The 19,772-nt window shown below is 37.4% G+C and overlaps 1 protein-coding gene and 1 long non-coding RNA gene across 7 annotated transcripts in view; one reads left to right on the forward strand and one right to left on the reverse strand.

Moving 5' to 3' along the window:
* wb (wing blister) overlaps positions 1 to 19,772 on the forward strand; it is a 375,780-nt gene that overhangs the window by 289,572 nt on the left and 66,436 nt on the right. For all 4 annotated transcript variants that reach the window (XM_070092086.1, XM_070092087.1, XM_070092088.1 and 1 more), the window contains 6 exons: positions 4,120 to 4,258; positions 4,847 to 5,075; positions 8,134 to 8,307; positions 9,464 to 9,618; positions 9,809 to 9,964; positions 19,536 to 19,669. In XM_070092086.1, the coding sequence (XP_069948187.1) occupies positions 4,120 to 4,258; positions 4,847 to 5,075; positions 8,134 to 8,307; positions 9,464 to 9,618; positions 9,809 to 9,964; positions 19,536 to 19,669 (987 nt within the window). The remainder of the gene's footprint in view (positions 1 to 4,119; positions 4,259 to 4,846; positions 5,076 to 8,133; positions 8,308 to 9,463; positions 9,619 to 9,808; positions 9,965 to 19,535; positions 19,670 to 19,772) is intronic.
* LOC128693003 (uncharacterized) overlaps positions 2,778 to 19,772 on the reverse strand; it is a 98,055-nt gene continuing 81,060 nt past the window's right edge. For all 3 annotated transcript variants that reach the window (XR_011392887.1, XR_008407660.2, XR_011392888.1), the window contains 2 exons: positions 11,840 to 11,908; positions 2,778 to 2,855 (listed from right to left, as the gene is read on the reverse strand). This is a non-coding gene — a long non-coding RNA (uncharacterized lncRNA). The remainder of the gene's footprint in view (positions 2,856 to 11,839; positions 11,909 to 19,772) is intronic.

Genomic DNA, 19,772 nt, shown 5'->3' on the forward strand with positions numbered 1-19,772 from the left:
AAAAATAGAGTGGATAGGGGAGCAATGTGGCAGATGTTGCAAGTAGTATATGGAATAGGTGGTAAGTTACTAAATGCTGTAAAGAGTTTTTATGAGGATAGTGAGGCTCAGATTGGGGTGTGTAGAAGAGAGAGAGACTACTTCCTTTTAAAAGTAGGTCTCAGACAGGGATGTGTAATGTCACCATCGTTGTTTAATATATTTATAGATGGGGTTGTAAAAGAAGTAAATGCTAGGGTGTTCAGGAGAGGGGTGGGATTAAATTATGGGGAATTAAATACAAAATGGGAATTGACACAGTTGCTTTTTGCTGATGATACTGTGCTTATGGGAGATTCTAAAGAAAAATTGCAAAGGTTAGTGGATGAGTTTGGGAGTGTGTGTAAAGGTAGAAAGTTGAAAGTGAACATAGAAAAGAGTAAGGTGATGAGGGTATCAAATGATTTAGATAGAGAAAAATTGGGTATCAAATTGGGGAGGAGGAGTATGGAAGAAGTGAATGTTTTCAGATACTTGGGAGTTGACGTGTCGGCAGATGGATTTATGAAGGATGAGGTTAATCGTAGAATTGATGAGGGGAAAAAAGGTGAGTGGTGTGTTGAGGTATATGTGGAGACAAAAAACGTTATCTATGGAGGCAAAGAAGGGAATGTTTGAAAGTATAGTAGTACCAACACTCTTATATGGGTGTGAAGCTTGGGTTGTAAATGCAGCAGCGAGGAGGAGATTGGAGGCAGTGGAGATGTCCTGTTTACGGGCAATGTGTGGTGTAAATGTGCAGAAAATTCAGAGTGTGGAAATTAGGAGAAGGTGTGGAGTTAATAAAAGTATTAGTCAGAGGGCTGAAGAGGGGGTGTTGAGGTGGTTTGGTCATTTAGAGAGAATGGATCAAAGTAGAATGACACGGAGAGCGTATAAATCTGTAGGGGAAGGAAGGCAGGGTAGGGGTCATCCCTGAAAAGGTTGGAAGGAAGGGGTAAGGGAGGTTTTGTGGGCGAGGGGCTTGGACTTCCAGCAAGCATGCGTGAGCGTGTTAGATGGGAGTGAATGGAGACGAATGGTATTTGGGACCTGATGAGCTTTTGGAGTGTGAGCAGGGTAATATTTAGTGAAGGCATTCAGGGAAACCGGTTATTTTATATAGCTGAACTTGAGTCCTGGAAATGGGAAGTACTATGCCTGCACTTCAAAGGAGGGGTTTTGGGATATTGGCAGTTTGGAGGGATATGTTGTGTATCTTTATACGTATATACTTCTAAAAGAAGTAAATGCTAGGGTGTTTGGGAGAGGGGTGGGATTAAATTATGGGGAATCAAATTCAAAATGGGAATTGACACAGTTACATTTTGCTGATGATACTGTGCTTATGGGAGATTCTAAAGAAAAATTGCAAAGGTTAGTGGATGAGTTTGAGAATGTGTGTAAAGGTAGAAAATTGAAAGTGAACATAGAAAAGAGTAAGGTGATGAGGGTATCAAATGATTTAGATAAAGAAAAATTGGACATCAAATTGGGGAGGAGGAGTATGGAAGAAGTGAATGTTTTCAGATACTTGGGAGTTGACGTGTCGGCGGATGGATTTATGAACGATGAGGTTAATCATAGAATTGATGAGGGAAAAAAGGTGAGTGGTGCGTTGAGGTATATGTGGAGTCAAAAAACGTTATCTATGGAGGCAAAGAAGGGAATGTATGAAAATATAGTAGTACCAACACTCTTATATGGATGTGAAGCTTGGGTGGTAAATGCAGCAGCGAGGAGACGGTTGGAGGCAGTGGAGATGTCCTGTCTAAGGGCAATATGTGGTGTAAATATGCAGAAAATTCAGAGTGTGGAAATTAGGAGAAGGTGTGGAGTTAATAAAAGCATTAGTCAGAGGGCAGAAGAGGGGTTGTTGAGGTGGTTTGGTCATTTAGAGAGAATGGATCAAAGTAGAATGACATGGAAAGCATATAAATCTATAGGGGAAGGAAGGAGGGGTAGGGGTCGTCCTCGAAAGGGTTGGAAAGAGGGGGTAAAGGAGGTTTTGTGGGCTAGGGGCTTGGATTTCCAGCAAGCGTGCATGATCATGTTAGATAGGAGTGAATGGAGGCGAATGATACTTGGGACCTGACGATCTGTTGGAGTGTGAGCAGGGTAATATTTAGTGAAGGGATTCAGGGAAACCGGTTATGTTCATATAGTCGGACTTGAGTCCTGGAAATGGGAAGTACAATGCCTGCACTTTAAAGGAGGGGTTTGGGATATTGGCAGTTTGGAGGGATATGTTGTGTATCTTTATACGTATATGCTTCTAAGCTGTTGTATTCTGAGCACCTCTGCAAAAGCAGTGATAATGTGTGAGTGTGGTGAAAGTGTTGAATGATGATGAAAGTATTTTCTTTTTGGGGATATTCTTTCTTTTTTGGGTCACCCTGCCTCGGTGGGAGACGACCGACTTGTTGGAAAAAAAAAAAAAAAAACTTCTGAACTGTTGTATTCTGAGCACCTCTGCAAAAACAGTGATTATATATACTCTTTATACTTATAAAAAAAAGTTTACTGTAAAATAGTATGCTGTGTTTTGCTGGTAGCAGCCTTGAACATCTCTTAAATAACAAAAAGGCACAATACCGTGACTGGAACAATACACAAATAACCCGCACATAAAAGAGAGAAGCTTACGACGACGTTTCGGTCCGACTTGGACCATTGACAAAGTCCACTTTGTCAATGGTCCAAGTCGGACCGAAACGTCGTCGTAAGCTTCTCTCTTTTATGTGCGGGTTATTTGTGTATTGAACATCTCTTGTTTACCATGTCTCTTGATAGCATCTTTATCTGCATTATGATGCATTATCTGTTTACAAGCAAATCTGTAATGAAAAACAAACAAACCATATAACCTAGGTGCATAATAGGCTATACCATCTAGGTTTGTGTAAGAACACACTATGATATTCACACAACGATGAAATCGCCTAACAGTGCATTTCTTGGAACATGTCCTCATTGTTAAGCAATGCATGACTGTACTAAACCCGTAGGATTATACAGTGCCTTGGGGAATGGGATCCAAGTAAAGGGAGGATAATTTCATTTCTTTAGATCAAAAGCCCTTCATTTACATTTTTCCCCTACATGTATTTCAATGTAAACTGTGGAGTACATATAGGGGAAAATGGCATATACACAGAAAACTTGCTACAATTTTACAAAAATATGTTAACAGATTGCGTGTTATCCGATGGTCTACTGTACAGCCTCTCCTCACTTGACGACTGAGTTCCCTTCCTAAGATCACGTCAGTAAATGAATTCGTTGCTAAGTGAGGACCATACTATAATGGTAGTGGGTTTGTGTCAACCATCTTTGATATTGTTTTAATGTCACCTTGCACCATTTATAACATTTCTGGTATATTTTTAAATGTTTATACAGTAGTGTACTATATATTGTATTAAACATAGTAGAAGAAATCAGCTTTAATATTACTACATTATTTAGGTATGCGTACTGGTCAAGGAGCCCATTGTAAGTCTGAGTCATCAGTAAACGAGTACGTCGCCAAGTGAGGAGAGGCTGTAATTTATAATAGTTTTTAACCACTCTGAAGTAATGTGGGAAACAGTTTTGTAGGGAGAGGTGTTTGGAGTTTAGTTAACCAATACTGCAGTGCTCAAACCACCTCTTGCCAGTGATCCAAAACCTACCTTTGTTCTTGATCTTCAGCATTTAACCCTCTAACTGTCCAAACGTAGATCTACATTTGCGCTAGTAGCCCTCCGCCCTTGATTTTCTCCATAAGAAAGAATGTCAAAAAAAACGTAGATCTATGTTTGGAGCGTTACACGAGCAAACATAGATCTACGTTTAGACAGTTTAAGGGTTAAAGCACAAGCTGATCTTCCAAGACTTTTTTTTTAAAGAGGTGCACTTTATGTGCTGGAAAATGCAGCCTTTAGAATTACAGATAGCAGTACGACTTCACATAACAGTGAATTTGTGTAAAGCAATTCAAACCTGTATTATTTTTGTGAAAATTCATCATATAGCTAGTAATATATATGTTAAATGTGTTGAAAATATTTTCTCATTTTATAATAATTGTCTTAGTTATTTTTAGCTGTTTTCTTGCAGTCTGTTTAACAAAACAAGAGATGTTGCTGATGGGCCTTTACGAGCAGCCAAAGCTTACCAGAGAATTGTGGATGCCTTGCTAAGTGCTGAGGGAGCAGCTAAGAATGCTTCACTAGCTGCTGAGACTGCTTTTAAAGTGGTATGATATTGCTTTTAAAGTGAAGTGACATTGCACTAAAAGTGTTAAGTATTATTTTCAGAACTGTATGATTACTAGTCTTGTTTCATATAATAGATTAAACAAAGTATATGCTGATGCATCTTACACTCAGTTGAATGCCTTGCTTCCTCAGGGAGCATCTCATTTGTTAAAGGAAGTTACACAGAGATCTCCCATACACTGCAAGTTCCATCTAAGTGTTTGAATACTACTGAAAGAGCACCTGAATTATTTTTTAAATTCTACATGATAGGTTAGCTTGTGTAACAGTAAGTCAGATGCCCCTTGCCACTTAAAAGTGTTTGGAAGAGGCACAGCCCTTTGAAAATTCAAACAGTTGAAAATATTGGAAGGCCCTTTTGCGACCTTTCTGTGACAAAGGGGAACAATTTGAGCTGTTTGCTGAAGAGGACCTCAGTGTGAGGCAGAGATATATAGCACTTGTTTGCTGTCTTGTCTCCATGTTGGTTCATTTGTGCTATTGACCAAAATAAATTAAACTTTTCTGTTTAAATAAATACAAGACTGCACAAAGTACGTAATAAAAGAAATTAATGCATGTTACAGGCATACCCAGGTGATCCAGAGGAATCTCTTGTGCGCCGGGCAACACTTTCTCTTCACAAATCTCAAGAGTTACATTCAAAGGGGGAAAAATTGAAGATGACTTTAGGGCAACTATATGCTGAGTTGGATAATCAGCGTAGTGCCCTTGGAACTACAAAGGGAATTCTAGATGTAACAGATGACCGCCTTAATGCATTGAAAACACTTATGGAAACTCAACTAACATCAAGTGAGTTTAAAATACCAGGTTTGCATATTTTCACTTAATCTCTTGTGGTTCAAATTAACAATGAGGATTTTGGTTAGTTTTTCAGTGGCTTTAAGTTCATACAGTGGATTCTCACTGATTATTATTATAATCATAATGAAGCACTAAACCCTTAAGGTTCATACAGCACTGCAGGGTAGGGTGTGCTAAAGGTTTAATATGCTCAATCAGAGATTAGCGAGGGTGAAGAGTATAACAGAGGTAGTTAGTAAGGGTGGTGGATTCTCACTGAATGACTTGCATATCAACCTCAGGAATAGTTCATCAGACAAATTATGTTTTTCCCTAGTATCCCATATTATAACTTAAGGGAGACTGAGATGATAATATTACATATCTGATTTTTATTAATTTTTTCATTGACGAAATTTGTAAAATATGTACTCACCAGAGATAGTTACATTGTTTAGTAGATACATAGTATTTTTATACCCTTCCCCAGTTGTTTGAGTGCATAACACATATAAGAGAATATTTTATCACTTTTTTTTTTTTTTTTTTGTTTTTTTTTTTTTTTTTTTTTTTTTTTTTTTTTTTTTTTTTTTTTTACTGTTGGATTAGGCTGCACATTGTTAGGTTACATAGTTTCAATGGCCATTAGGCTATCACTTTCGACCCATTAATAGTCAACACCTTACAGGTTGTCAGAATCTTGCACTATTGTTCATTTAATCTTGTCAGAAGTGTGCTGGCATCACAATTTGGATGACTCTGACTGCAACATCCTCACCCCTCGTTCATAATGCAAGGCACTGTAATTCCCACCTCTAGAATTTGAATCTGGTTAACTGGTTTTCCTAAATTCCTTCAGAAAAATTTCCTTGCTCACATTACAGCAGTATGTCAAGTATTAAAATACACTTGTCTTCGCTAACTCCAATCTAACACAATCACACAAACAAGCCTTATGGATGCTCATGAACCTAACTCCAACTGTTCCTGGGATGGGATGATCCCTCCTACCTCCCTCCCTCCCTTCTACCCCAGATTTATGTGCTGTCTTTGTCATCCTATTCCCCTCTATCCTCTCTGAATGCTTATACCACCTGAACATTTCCTCCTCAGTCCTCTGAATTATTCCTTCAGTGACCCCACACTATCTTCTAAATTTTAAGACACCACCTACCTTTTTACCCACTCATTTGTTTAAAGGTTCACCTTTCACAAACCTAGCTGCTGACATATCCACTCCCAAATATCTAAATATTCATTTCCTCCAAACTCCTTCCTCCAGTATATCATCCAGTTTTTCTTGCTTAGACGTTTTGTTACTCTCATTACCTTGCTCTTTTCTATATTCACTTAATTTCCTTCTTTTAAATATCTTTCAAATTCATTCACCAACTTTTGCAACTTAGTGTCAGAACCTTCCTAGTTCTATGCTCTTCTAGAAAGCCAGCAAGAGACAGAATGAATGAATTTATTTATTTTGGTTGCCCTGCTTGGGTAGGAAAGAACCAGCATTGCAAAAAAATTTAATGTGAATGTGGCTGAAATATTCAATTAAGATTCTATATGAGGTCATCTCTTCACAGAAAGTAAGTTGCCAAGTAGGACAAGGTATCATATAACCCTGGCATTGACAGGGACAGAAATTGAAAGATATTGAAAAAAAAGTTGATATTTGGATAATACCTAGGTTTTATTTTATGAATTATCTTTCAGTATGCACTTTTTTTTTTTATCTTTTTGATTATACCTTGTAGACCCTTAATATATAAAAAATTAAAATGTATAGTTCTTTAAACTAGGCTTAAGATTTGCCTGAAATGCTGTTGCATCCCATGGGCTTTTCAGTTATTGTATATTTTGTATATGCAATGATTTTAAATAGAAATTTTTTTTTTCCTGTAACAACTACTTAAGCAGCCACTTGTGGCTTTTGGCCTTCAGTGCCCCCCTTTCCCTACACAAATAAAAATAGTAATAATATAATAATGCTTCAAAACAGGTCTCCTAGCTCTCCCCTTCCAACCAAATAGCAACCCCAAAGTCTTCCTTTCTCTTCTCCCCCTGTTTAGAAATTCTTGAGTCACCATTGTAAAGATTTAGTCTGGATATGAGTGTGAAACTTGGGTTGTAAATGCTGCAGCGAGGAGGCGGTTAGAGGCATTGGAGATGTCCTGTCTAAGGGCAATGTGTGGTGTAAATATTATTCAGGAAATTCGGAGTGTGGAAATTAGAAGGTGTGGAGTTAATAAAAGTATTAGTCAGAGGGCTGAAGAGGGGTTGTTGAGGTGGTTTGGTCATTTAGAGAGAATGGATCAAAGTAGAATGACATGGAGAGCGTATAAATCTGTAGGGGAAGGAAGGCAGGGTAGGGGTTGTCCTCGAAAGGGTTGGAGGGAGGGGGTAAAGGAGGTTTTGTGGGCGAAGGGCTTGGACTTCCAGCAAGCATGCGTGAGCGTGTTAGATAGGAGTGAATGGAAACTAATGGTATTTGGGACCTGACGATCTGTTGGAGTGTGAGCAGGGTAATATTTAGTGAAGGGATTCAGGGAAACCGGTTATTTTATATAGCCGAACTTAAGTCTTGGAAATGGAAAGTACAATGCCTGCACTTTAAAGGAGGGGTTTTGGGATATTGGCAGTTTGGAGGGATATGTTGTGTATCTTTATACGTATATACTTCTAAACTGTTGTATTCTGAGCACCTCTGCAAAAACAGTGATTATGTGTGAGTGAGGTGAAAGTGTTGAATGATGATGAAAGTATTTTCTTTTTGGGTCACCCTGCCTCGGTGGGAGATGGCCGACTTGTTAAAAAAAAAAAAAAAAAAATTTAATGTCATTGATTTTAATGGAAAAAACTGTTTTCTGTAATGCTACTTAAAAAGAACTATTGTAAAGATTTTGCCTGGGCTTTTAGTGTCTTGAACTGTGTCTTGCCAGTATCAGTATAGCATTTTTATGTGAAAGGAACTTTTAATAAACTAGAGCTAAAAATACAGCACTTTTAATAATAGCATAATTTCATATGCATTTGTTTTATGATTTCTTTCTTGCCTATTTTTTTCCAGGTATTTCTTCAGATATTCAAGACTCACTGGAGAGAACTCAAACTACTCATGCTAATGTTCAGAGAACTTTGGACCATGTAAACTCAATACATGTGAACCTTACCATCATTAGAGAGCGTACACAGGAACTTAACCGCATTGACGCTTCTCTTCTCAATGAAATTAGAGACAAAAGTAAGAAAATCTTTGTATAGTATGTTGATCTTTTACAGTGTTTCAAAGATCATATTTTGTCTGTTATAAAAAATATTCTTTGGGATTTCTCTCTCTAAAAAATTAGACATTAAGTTGAGTACAATAACCTATACATTATTTTAAGTCAGACAACACTGGGAAACCTAGGTAGTAGGTTGGTAGACAGCAACCGCCCAGGGAGGTACTACCGTCCTGCCAAGTGAGTGTAAAACGAAAGCCTGTAATTGTTTTACATGATGGTAGGATTGCTGGTGTCCTTTTTACTGTCTCATGAACATGCAAGATTTCAGGTACGTCTTGCTACTTCTACTTACACTTAGGTCACACTACACATACATGTACAAGCGTATATATACACACCCCTCTGGGTTTTCTTCTATTTTCTTTCTAGTTCGTGTTCTTGTTTATTTCCTCTTATCTCCACGGGGAAGTGGAACAGAATTCTTCCTCCGTAAGCCATGCATGTTGTAAGAGGCAACTAAAATGCTGGGAGCAAGGGGCTAGTAACCCCTTCTCCTGTATATATTGCTAAATTTGAAAGGAACTTTCGTTTTTCCTTTTGGGCCACCCCGCCTCGGTGGGATACGGCCGGTGTGTTGAAAGAAAGAAAGAACACTGGGAAAGTTGTGAGACCCATATTATTCTTTATAATTCATGTTATCTGAAATGTTGGTATAACTATAAATTATAATACCAGTGTAATACTGTAGTGTAAAGCACTCTTCTGGCAAGACAGTGATGGAGTGAATGATGGTGAAAGTTTTTCTTTTTTGGGCCACCCTGACTTGGTGGGAATCGGCCAGTGTGATAATAAAAAAAAAAATAAACCAGTGGGAAGGCAGCACATAAAATATTTACTGGATTAGCAAAGGCATTCAAAACATAATTTAATATTTCAGGTGTTAACTAGACTACTGTAGTAACAAAAGTGATTTAGAAATATCTTTTTTGAGTTTAAACAATGAAAATTAATTCTTAATTCAGTTCAGTGTTCATAAGTAAAGGTGAGGTATTTAAAATATTTAGAATATTATTTATTTCTCAAAAAAAAGTCATAGATAAAATTGGTGTTGATTTTGATAAAATTAAATAGAAAATAATTTACTAGTACAGTATATTTATTTCCTTTATATAGTATCAGCAGGAGAGAGTCATACCATGAAAGGAGTTCGTTTAGCAAATAATCTACGGAAGACTGTTGACAGAATTGAGAATCGGGGAAATGATCTAAGAGAAAGGATTGAAGCCCTCAAGAGGAAAATTAAACAGACAAGACAGTATGCATCTTCAGTAAGTTTGTCTACTTTTATTAGTGATGTTTCTCCTTACTTAATCTTTTATCATAAACCTTGATGGTTAAAGAAATAAGGACCTTCATCTGCAGTGGCTTCCTCCTTTTTTCTAGTATTAATTAGAATAATGAGCTTATTTAAAAACAAAAATGCATTTTTTCCCATTTAAGTAAATTTGTGGATTTCAGATTCGTGTATCTCTCACCACCAATTCTTCTGGAATATGTACAAGGAAGTATCGACCTTCACTTCAGCCTTCAACAACAACAAGCATTTTGCTCAGCTATGCTATCAGCAGCTCTGATAAAAATGCTCTCCTGATGTACCTTGGGTCTCACAACTCGGTCAGTTGAAGTAGTGATAATTTTTTACTTTTAGTTTATTGATACAGTCAGGTACAGTTAGCCTGAACACAGTTAGGCCAACAATTTGATATTCCACATTGAATATTTCTTTTTAAGCTGAACCCATAAAGGTAAAAATTAACTTGCTGGACAAGATATTCAAGGATTTTAAGTAACCTATCAATGTTTCTACATTATTGTATGGTATTTAAGCTATGTATAAGCCTATTGAGTGATACTGATTTATGGTGTGAATATTTAGCCAACTACAGGCGATACTTGCCAGTGATCACAATGGATAGATACATTACAACAAATACAAATCCCCTATAGTGTCCTTTCCAATACTTGTTGACACAGTAATGTGCTTTTCTGTCCTGTCATAGATCACAGCCATCCTATTAACTGGTCCTCTGCCAGAACTGTCTACCCTTCTAGCCTTACAGATGCCATCTTGGTGAAGCATCCCTTATACACAACATTTCTGGTATCAGTCTTAGTCCTGGCTTTGCCTCTGTAGATACCTTTCTCATTACATTGTCAGATGCTTCAAACTTCAGAACACTTGTGAATGACTTGAACTTTATCTCCTCACCTTACCTCTTCTCTTTTTCCTATATTTTCTTTGTCTCTCCTTTCTTCTGTCTCAGTGGGTTCTGTAATATGAATTTTCTTCCTGGATTTTTGTCCTACCTCCATGGGCCATTAGCTCTCCTGCAGTGCTTCTTTCTTTTTTCTCTTGTTCTTAGACTACTTCCACTAGTACTGTCTTTGCTTACATTCAAGTCCCTGACTCGTGTATCACTACTACTACTTCTACAATTATACTACTATCTCCTCTTGTTCTATTACTCCCACCCCCTCGTATATGTACTGACTACCTTACTGTTGTGCTTCTGTGTGACTAGTTAATGGTTCAAGTCAGGCCCAAAAGTTGTCTTGAGTTTCATATTGCTTCATGCCACTTATTTGTATATTGTTCCAGTCATTCTTTTGTGCCTTTTTTTTTTATTCATAATGGTAATGAAGACTGAGCAAAACAAATATTATATATTCTGCTGAAGCCTTAATAAAGAATTACATCGAACCCTCTTGAGTAGAAGACAAATGTTACTGGGGAGAACAATAAACTCCATAAATCTAAATTCAACATGTTCACAACACCATAAGATAAAATACAACAAAAGATACGAATTCTATACAGCATGAGGTTTGGGCAACTTAAAGTAAACATGTGCACCAGTAGCTAACTCCAAGAGTTTAGGTGAGCATGCAAAATTAAGTTTTAGTAGAACTGTTAAGGAATTTTACATAATACTAGATAAAACTCTCTGCTCCTGACCACCTTGTCTCAGTCTTTGATGATCATTAAGTACAGTATAAGAAAATTGATGAGATTCTTTTTCCTTGCACTCGTTAGCATTGCAGTTGTGCAGACACAGGTATTGTGCTACCCATGATTCCATTTTAGAGAATGACAAGCAATTGTCCACCAACAACATTAAATATAAACAACACCTAACAAGGCTGTTCATACTGGGAGTGCTAGGTTAAGCATTGTGTATACACGAATACTTTATTGAGTCATAATCAGTAGTATCTTCATTTAGCTTTTCCCAACACCTGCGCTCAATCCTGATGCCAAACATGCTGCATAAATGCATTACAGTGTTACTTTTGCCCGTATCACTAATACATACAACCTAACTAACTGGAAATTCCTACAGATTCATATGTACATAAGTTGTAAGATGTAGGCTAGAGGTTAACCTGCACACAATGTAGGAAATCATAAAAAAAGGGCTAGAGTGCACACAGCGTAATTTTTAGATTTTGTATTTTTATTAAGCAGGCATTTCTGTAGAACAGTCTTACCTGGGTCTCTGTCCAGTGGAACACAGGAAACAATCCCTCTGTAACTGTCATTTCATTTGTCAGACATGGCTGCAAAAAGACAAAAAAAAAGAAAAATTAAAAATGTAAATAGTTTATAAAAATCCATTCTTTACCTAGGGAGTGAGAATATTGCATTATAACATTTTTAACCAATTACTGTTGGACACACGAATATTTTTCCAGATTCAAACACAATTGTAGTAATCATTACGAAGTGACACCAGTACATTTGAAGATGAGTACTGTATACTTCAGCTTCACTGATTTCACTCTCTGATTTTATTGAAGAGGATCTATGTGATGCCTTGATACACAATACAGTACTGTACTATCTTCTGTTTTAATATATCCTTATGTGTTTGTGCCATTATTCCAGACCTGTATTAGGGATTTGGCATTTGTTTAATACCAAAATGTACCAAGGTTATTAAGATAGGAGCATTTTGAAGGAAAATATAATGGAAGAAGTGTCCACTGCAAAAGTATCACTGATTAGATTAACTTTTTATACAAGATTATTAAAATAAAATATAGGAAAATATTAGCAAGATGAACTTCTCATTAATTCTGTAATGCTTGAGCACTAATAACTCATTCAATCAAAAGATGACTAAACACCATGGGTTTGCTCATTTTCATGTAGTACTATCACACTTCATGGTACAGTACATGATAACCTAATATACAGTATTAGCAAAGCACACCTATATATTATTGTGTTGCACTGAGTAGAACCAGTTAAAAAAAAAGACAAATTACGTGCAATAAAATAATTTCTTTTGGGCCTATTTGGATTATTTATTGAGCAGTTACTGTTTACTAAAAGAGCATTTATGTATCATTTATTTATATATATAACTATCCACAAATGAATTTATGGGTAGTAAAGATTTTTGTATGACTTCTTATCCATTACTGTTACCTATACTGTAGAGCAAATATTAAGTTGTGCATATGGCTGAGATTGAGGTGACCAAGTTCATATCAGTTCCGTCAGAACAATGATCTGTTCTGTTTTCGTAATCATTGCAAAGTTTGCCATAAAACTACCTCATTATTCATGCACCATGATCTCAGTTGTGCCTGTGATAGGATATTTATAATATTGGCAATAGTGACAGAAATAAGATATGGGCCATTATCAAGTTACCCATACTGTTAACTTATGGATCACTATATTGAATGATCCATAACCTAACTGTATGGATTAATGTATTACCATGACCTAAATTGAGGAGCAAGAGAGCATAAATATTTTTAGTATAGCTGGAGATACTCTTCAGATGAGTGAAGAGGACTTGTCTGAAAAATGTCTCCAGCTACAATGAAAACATATACCTTATTTCTTAATGTTTGAGTTATTATAATATTTAACTATATGGTAGGTAGTAGGTTGGTAGACAGCAACCACCCAGGGAGGTACTACCGTCCTGCCAAGTGAATGTAAAACAAAAGCTTGTAATTGTTTTACATGATGGTAGGATTGCTGGTGTTTTTTGTCTGTCTCATAAATATGCAAGATTACAGGTATGTCTTGCTACTTCTACTTACACTTAGGTCACACTACACATACATGTACACGTTTATTTATGCACACTCATCTGAGTTTTCTTTGATTTTATCTTAATAGTTCTTCGTCTTATTACTTTTCCTTTTATATCCATGGGGAAGTGGAATAAGAATCTTTCCTCCGTAAGCCATGCGTGTTGTAAAAGTCAACTAAAATGCCGGGAACAATGGGCTAGTAACCCCTTTTCCTGTAAAGATTACTAAAAAGAATAAGAAGAAGAAAATTGTCAAAGTGGGAAGTCTGAATGTGCGTGGATGTTGTGCAAATGATAAGAAAGAGATGATTGTTGATGTTATGAATGAGAAGAAGCTGGATGTCCTGGCTTTAAGTGAAACAAAGCTGAAGGGGGTGGGAGAGTTTCAGTGGAGAGGAATAAATGGGATTACGTCAAGGGTTTCAAATAGAGTTAGAGCTTTGTAGATGAATGGTTCAGAGAACCGACATGTTGATAAATTAGACACATGTGCAACTCTTGGGTATCTTTATTGAGGAAACGTTTCGCCACGCAGGGGCTTCATCAGTCCATACGTAGGAGAAACTTGAAGAACAGGAGGACTGATGAAGCCACTGTGTGGCGAAACGTTTCCTCAATAAAGATACCCAAGAGTTGCACATGTGTCTAATTTATCAGAGTTAGAGCTAAAGAAAGAGTAGCAATAATGTTGAAGGATAATATATGGCAGGAAAAGAGGGACTATAAATGTATTAATTCAAGGATTATGTGGAGTAAAATAAAGGTTGGATGTGGAAAGTGGGTTATAGTAAGTGTATATGCACCTGGAGAAGAGAGAAGTGTAGAGGAGAGAGAGAGAGATTTTGGGAAATGTTGAGTGAATGCGTGGGGAGTTTTGAACCAAGTGTGAGAGTACTTGTGGTTGGGGATTTCAATGCTAAAGTGGGTAAAAATGTTGTGGAGGGAGTAGTAGGTAAATTTGGGGTGCCAGGGGTAAATGTAAATGGGGAGCCTTTAATTGAGCTATGTGTAGAAAGAAATTTGGTAATAAGTAATACATATTTTATGAAAAAGAGGATAAATAAATATACAAGGTATGATGTAGCACATAATGAAAGTAGTTTGTTAGATTATGTATTGGTGGACCAAAGGTTAATGGGTAGGCTCCAGGATGTACATGTTTATAGAGGGGCAACTGATATATCGGATCATTATTTAGTTATAGCTACAGTTAAAGTAAGAGGTAGATGGGACAAGAGGAAGGTGGCAACAACAAGTAGGAGGGAAGTGAAAGTGTATAAACTAAGGGAGGAGGAAGTTCGGGTGAGATATAAGCGACTATTGGCAGAAAGGTGGGCTAGTGCAAAGATGAGTAGTGGGGGGGTTGAAGAGGGTTGGATGAGTTTTAAAAATGCAGTATTAGAATGTGGGGCAGAAGTTTGTGGTTATAGGAGGGTGGGGGCAGGAGGAAAGAGGAGTGATTGGTGGAATGATGAAGTAAAGGGTGTGATAAAAGAGAAAAATTTAGCTTATGAGAGGTTTTTACAAAGCAGAAGTGTTATAAGAATAGCAGAGTATATGGAGAGTAAAAGAAAGGTGTAGAGAGTGGTGAGAGAATGCAAAAGGAGAGCAGATGATAGAGTGGGAGAGGCACTGTCAAGAAATTTTAATGAAAATAAGAAAAAATTTTGGAGTGAGTTAAACAAGTTAAGAAAGCCTAGGGAACATATGGATTTGTCAGTTAAAAACAGAGTAGGGAAGTTAGTAGATGGGGAGAGGGAGGTATTATGTAGATGGCGAGAATATTTTGAGGAACTTTTAAATGTTGATGAAGAAAGGGAGGCGGTAATTTCATGCACTGGCCAGGGAGGTATGCCATCTTTTAGGAGTGAAGAAGAGCAGAATGTAAGTGTGGGGGAGGTATGTGAGGCATTACGGAGAATGAAAGGGGGTAAAGCAGCTGGAACTGATGGGATCATGACAGAAATGTTAAAAGCAGGGGGAGATATAGTGTTGGAGTGGTTGGTACTTTTGTTTAATAAATGTATGAAAGAGGGGAAGGTACCTAGGGATTGGCAGGGAGCATGTATAGTCCCTTTATATAAAGGGAAGGGGGACAAAAGAGATTGTAAAAATTATAGAGGAATAAGTTTATTGAGTATACCAGGAAAAGTGTACGGTAGGGTTATTATTGAAAGAATTAGAGGTAAGACAGAATGTAAGATTGCGGATGAGCAAGGAGGTTTCAGAGTGGGTAGGGGATGTGTAGATCAAGTGTTTACATTGAAGCATATATGTGAACAGTATTTAGATAAAGATAGGGAAGTTTTTATTGCATATATGGATTTAGAAAAGGCATATGATAGAGTGGATAGAGGAGCAATGTGGCAGATGTTGCAAGTATATGGAATTGGTGGTAAGTTACTAAATGCTGTAAAAAGTTTTTGAGGATAGTGAGGCTCAGGTTAGGGTGTGTAGAAGAGAGGGAGACTAATTCCCGGTAAAAGTAAGTCTTAGACAGGGATGTGTAATGTCACCATGGTTGTTTAATATATTTATAGATGGGGTCGTAAAAGAAGTAAATGCTAGGGTGTTCGGGAGAGGGGTGGGATTAAATTATGGGGAATCAGATACAAAATGGGAATTGACACGGTTACTTTTTGCTGATGATACTGTGCTTATGGGAGATTCTAAAGAAAAATTGCAAAGGTTAGTGAATGAGTTTGGGAGTGTGTGTAAAGGTAGAAAGTTGAAAGTGAACATAGAAAAGAGTAAGGTGATGAGGGTATCAAATGATTTAGATAAAGAAAAATTGGATATCAAATTGGGGAGGAGGAGTATGGAAGAAGTGAATGTTTTCAGATACAGTGGACCCTTAACCAGCGATGGCATCGATTAACGATAAATCTGACTAGCGATTCATTTAAACGCAAAAATTTTGCCTCAACTAGCGCTTAAAAACCCGACCAGCACTATTCGTTCTGTACCATACGCGTCCACTTTGGCCTGAGCGCGCCTCACTTGTCCCTTGGGTGTCAGTGTTTACAAGCCAGCCAGCCACCGCGGTCGCTTCCAAACATACAACAACTGGAACATTTCATATAATCACAGCCTTTGTAGTGATTCACCTGCAAAATAAGTCACCATGGGCCCCAAGAAAGCTTCTAGTGCCAACCCTACAGCAAAAAGGGTGAGAATTACTATGGAGATGAAGAAAGAGATCATTGCTAAGTATGAAAGTGGAGTGCGTGTCTCTGAGCTGGTCAGGTTGTATAATAAACCCCAATCGACCATCGCTACTATTGTGGGTAAGAAAACGGCAATCAAGGAAGCTGTTCTTGCCAAAGGTGCAGCTGCTGCTGCACCACAGTCAGCTGTTGTTGTTGCTACACCACCATCAGCTGTATTACTCGAAGATGTGGAGAGAGTGTTGTTGGTGTGGCTTAACGTGAAACAGTTACCGAGAAACGATTAACCCCGGAGGGTTAGCCACCCAGGATAACCCAAGAAAATCAGTGCATCATCGAGGACTGTCTAATTTATTTCCATTGTGGTCCTTAATCTTGTCCCCCAGGATGCGACCCACAACAGTTGACTAACACCCAGGTGAACAGGAAAAAATGCCTGGAACTAGTGCTCATATTGGCGAGGTTAGTGGGGAGGATGTGGAAGAGTTGGTGGAGGAGGACAATGAAGAACAAACCACTGATGAGCTGCTAGATCATCTTCAACAGTAAGAGGCCACACCTGAGGAAACTGCTTTGGAGGAGGGGAGAGAGAAATTGAAGAAGTTGTCTACTTCAAAGGAAATGTGTGCAAAGTGGCTTAAAGTGCAAATCTTTTTTGATGAAAATCACCCTCACACAGCTATTGCAAGCCGTGCTGGTGACTGTTACACTGACAATGTTGTGAAACACTTTAGGATAAAGGAACGAGAGGTACAGGCCTCTATGGACAGATATGTTGTGCGACAGAAGTCCAGTGACTCTGAAGCTGGTCCTAGTGGCATTAAAAGAACAAGGGATGTAACCCCAGAAAAAGACTTACTGCCTCAAGTGCTAATGGAAGGGGATTTCCCTTCTAAACACTAACAAGATCAACGATCTCCCCTCCTCCCATCCCATCAATCATCACCAGATCTTCAATAAAGGTAAGTGTCATGTAACTGTGTATGTCTTCTTCAGTTTGTGTGTATTAAAATTAATATTTCATGTGGTAAAATTTTTTTTTTTCAATACTTTGGGGTGTCTTGCACGGATTAATTTGATTTCCATTATTTCTTATGGGGAAAATTAACTTGACTAACGATTATTTTGATTAACGATGAGCTCTCAGGAATGGATTAATATCGCTGGTTGAGGGTCCACTGTACTTGGGAGTTGACGTGTCGGCGGATGGATTTATGAAGGATGAGGTTAATCATAGAATTGATGAAGGAAAAAAAGGTGAGTGGTGCGTTGAGGTATATGTGGAGTCAAAAAACGTTATCTATGGAGGCAAAGAAGGGAATGTATGAAAGTATAGTAGTACCAACACTCTTATATGGGTGTGAAGCTTGGGTTGTGAATGCAGCAGTGAGGAGGCAGTTGGAGGCAGTGGAGATGTCCTGTCTAAGGGCAATGTGTGGTGTAAATATTATGCAGAAAATTCGGAGTGTGGAAATTAGGAGAAGGTGTGAAGTTAATAAAAGTATTAGTCAGAGGGCTGAAGAGGGGTTGTTGAGGTGGTTTGGTCATTTAGAGAGAATGGATCAAAGTAGAATGACATGGAGAGCATTTAAATCTGTAGGAGAAGGAAGGCGGGGTAGGGGTCGTCCTCAAAAAGGTTGGAAGGAAGGGGTAAGGGAGGTTTTGTGGGCGAGGGGCTTGGACTTCCAGCAGGCGTGCATGAGCATGTTCGATAGGAGTGAATGGAGATGAATGGTATTTGGGACCTGACGATCTGTTGGAGTGTGAGCAGGGTAACATTTAGTGAAGGGATTCAGGGAAACCGGTTATTTTTATATAGCCGGACTTGAGTCCTGGAAATGGGAAGTACAATGCCTGCACTCTAAAGGAGGGGTTCGGGATATTAGCAGTTTGGAGGGATATGTTGTGTATCTTTATACGTATATGCTTCTAAACTGTTGAGGTCTGAGCACCTCTGCAAAAACGGTGATTATGTGAGTGAGGTGAAAGTGTTGAATGATGATGAAAGTATTTTCTTTTTGGGGATTTTCTTTCTTTTTAGGTCACCCTGCCTCAGTGGGAGACTGCTGACTTGTTAAAAAAAAAAAAAAAACTATATGGTTATGAATGTTCTGGCTAACCAAAATATCATTTTTAAAATTTACAGCTAGTGTAAATTTCTCTTAAAATTTTGGTGAAGAAATAACCTAAATATTACTAGTTAGTAAATTAAAATTTTGCAGTAAAAATACAAAATAGACCCCAAAATAGTGCTAAAAATTTTAAATAATTTTGAATATTTCTATTTTTTTCATCAGTATTATCCAATCCTTTATGTAACTCACTGGTATGTGTGTGATTGTACAATGCAATACAGTATATGAAAATGGGAAAATACAGGTTACAATTAAATTACCAGTGATTTTGCTGACATATTCCTGTATTATAGCATTATAAAAAGTAACCTTAAATAGATCATTTTAGTCTGACTGGAAGAATAATTTTGGATATCTACAATATTTTCTTAATGTTTAGCTCTTCAAATGGTGTTTTTTCTTACTTTTGACCATCTTACCAAAAAATACACAACTGAATGTAGTTACCATATGTCTAATAGTAACTAGAAATTTCTCTGAAATAAGCAGTGTTCTCATTTTCCAACTAAAGAATGGATTTCAGGAGTTATCATGTCCAGTTGTAATTTTTGGTTAAATGCACATCAGTGTTTTACATAAATTGATTCTTATACTCAAATTTTCCAACAGAAATAATTTCTTAATTGTTTCTCATAAAGAACTGTAAATTGTACAAGACTCCACTAAAATTCAAAAATTTTGAACTAATTTGCCTTGAAAACAACAATGCCTCTACTTTCCTTATGCATTTTTTCTAATCTAAATTAATTGTACGGCACGAGAATGAAATTTCTAATTTTCTTACATTATATTTTCTGTTTTTTTTTTTTTTGTTTGTTTGTTTTTTTAGAGTGATTTCATGGCAGTTGAGATGGTAAATAGAAAAATTGAATTCTCTTGGGATGCTGGTGGTGGAGCTCAGAGGATCACTCACCCACTGAAGCTCCTGACCAACACACCTCAGGTTTCTGATGATACACGGTGGTAAGCAGGAGAAATCAAGACTTCTGTTAAATTAATAATAGAATATTACACAAAAATTATAAGTAATAAAGTTAAACAAAAATTCTATATTAACTAACTCTCA

This window comes from Cherax quadricarinatus, chromosome 38 (assembly GCF_038502225.1).
Source record: "Cherax quadricarinatus isolate ZL_2023a chromosome 38, ASM3850222v1, whole genome shotgun sequence".
NCBI lineage: Eukaryota > Metazoa > Arthropoda > Malacostraca > Decapoda > Parastacidae > Cherax > Cherax quadricarinatus.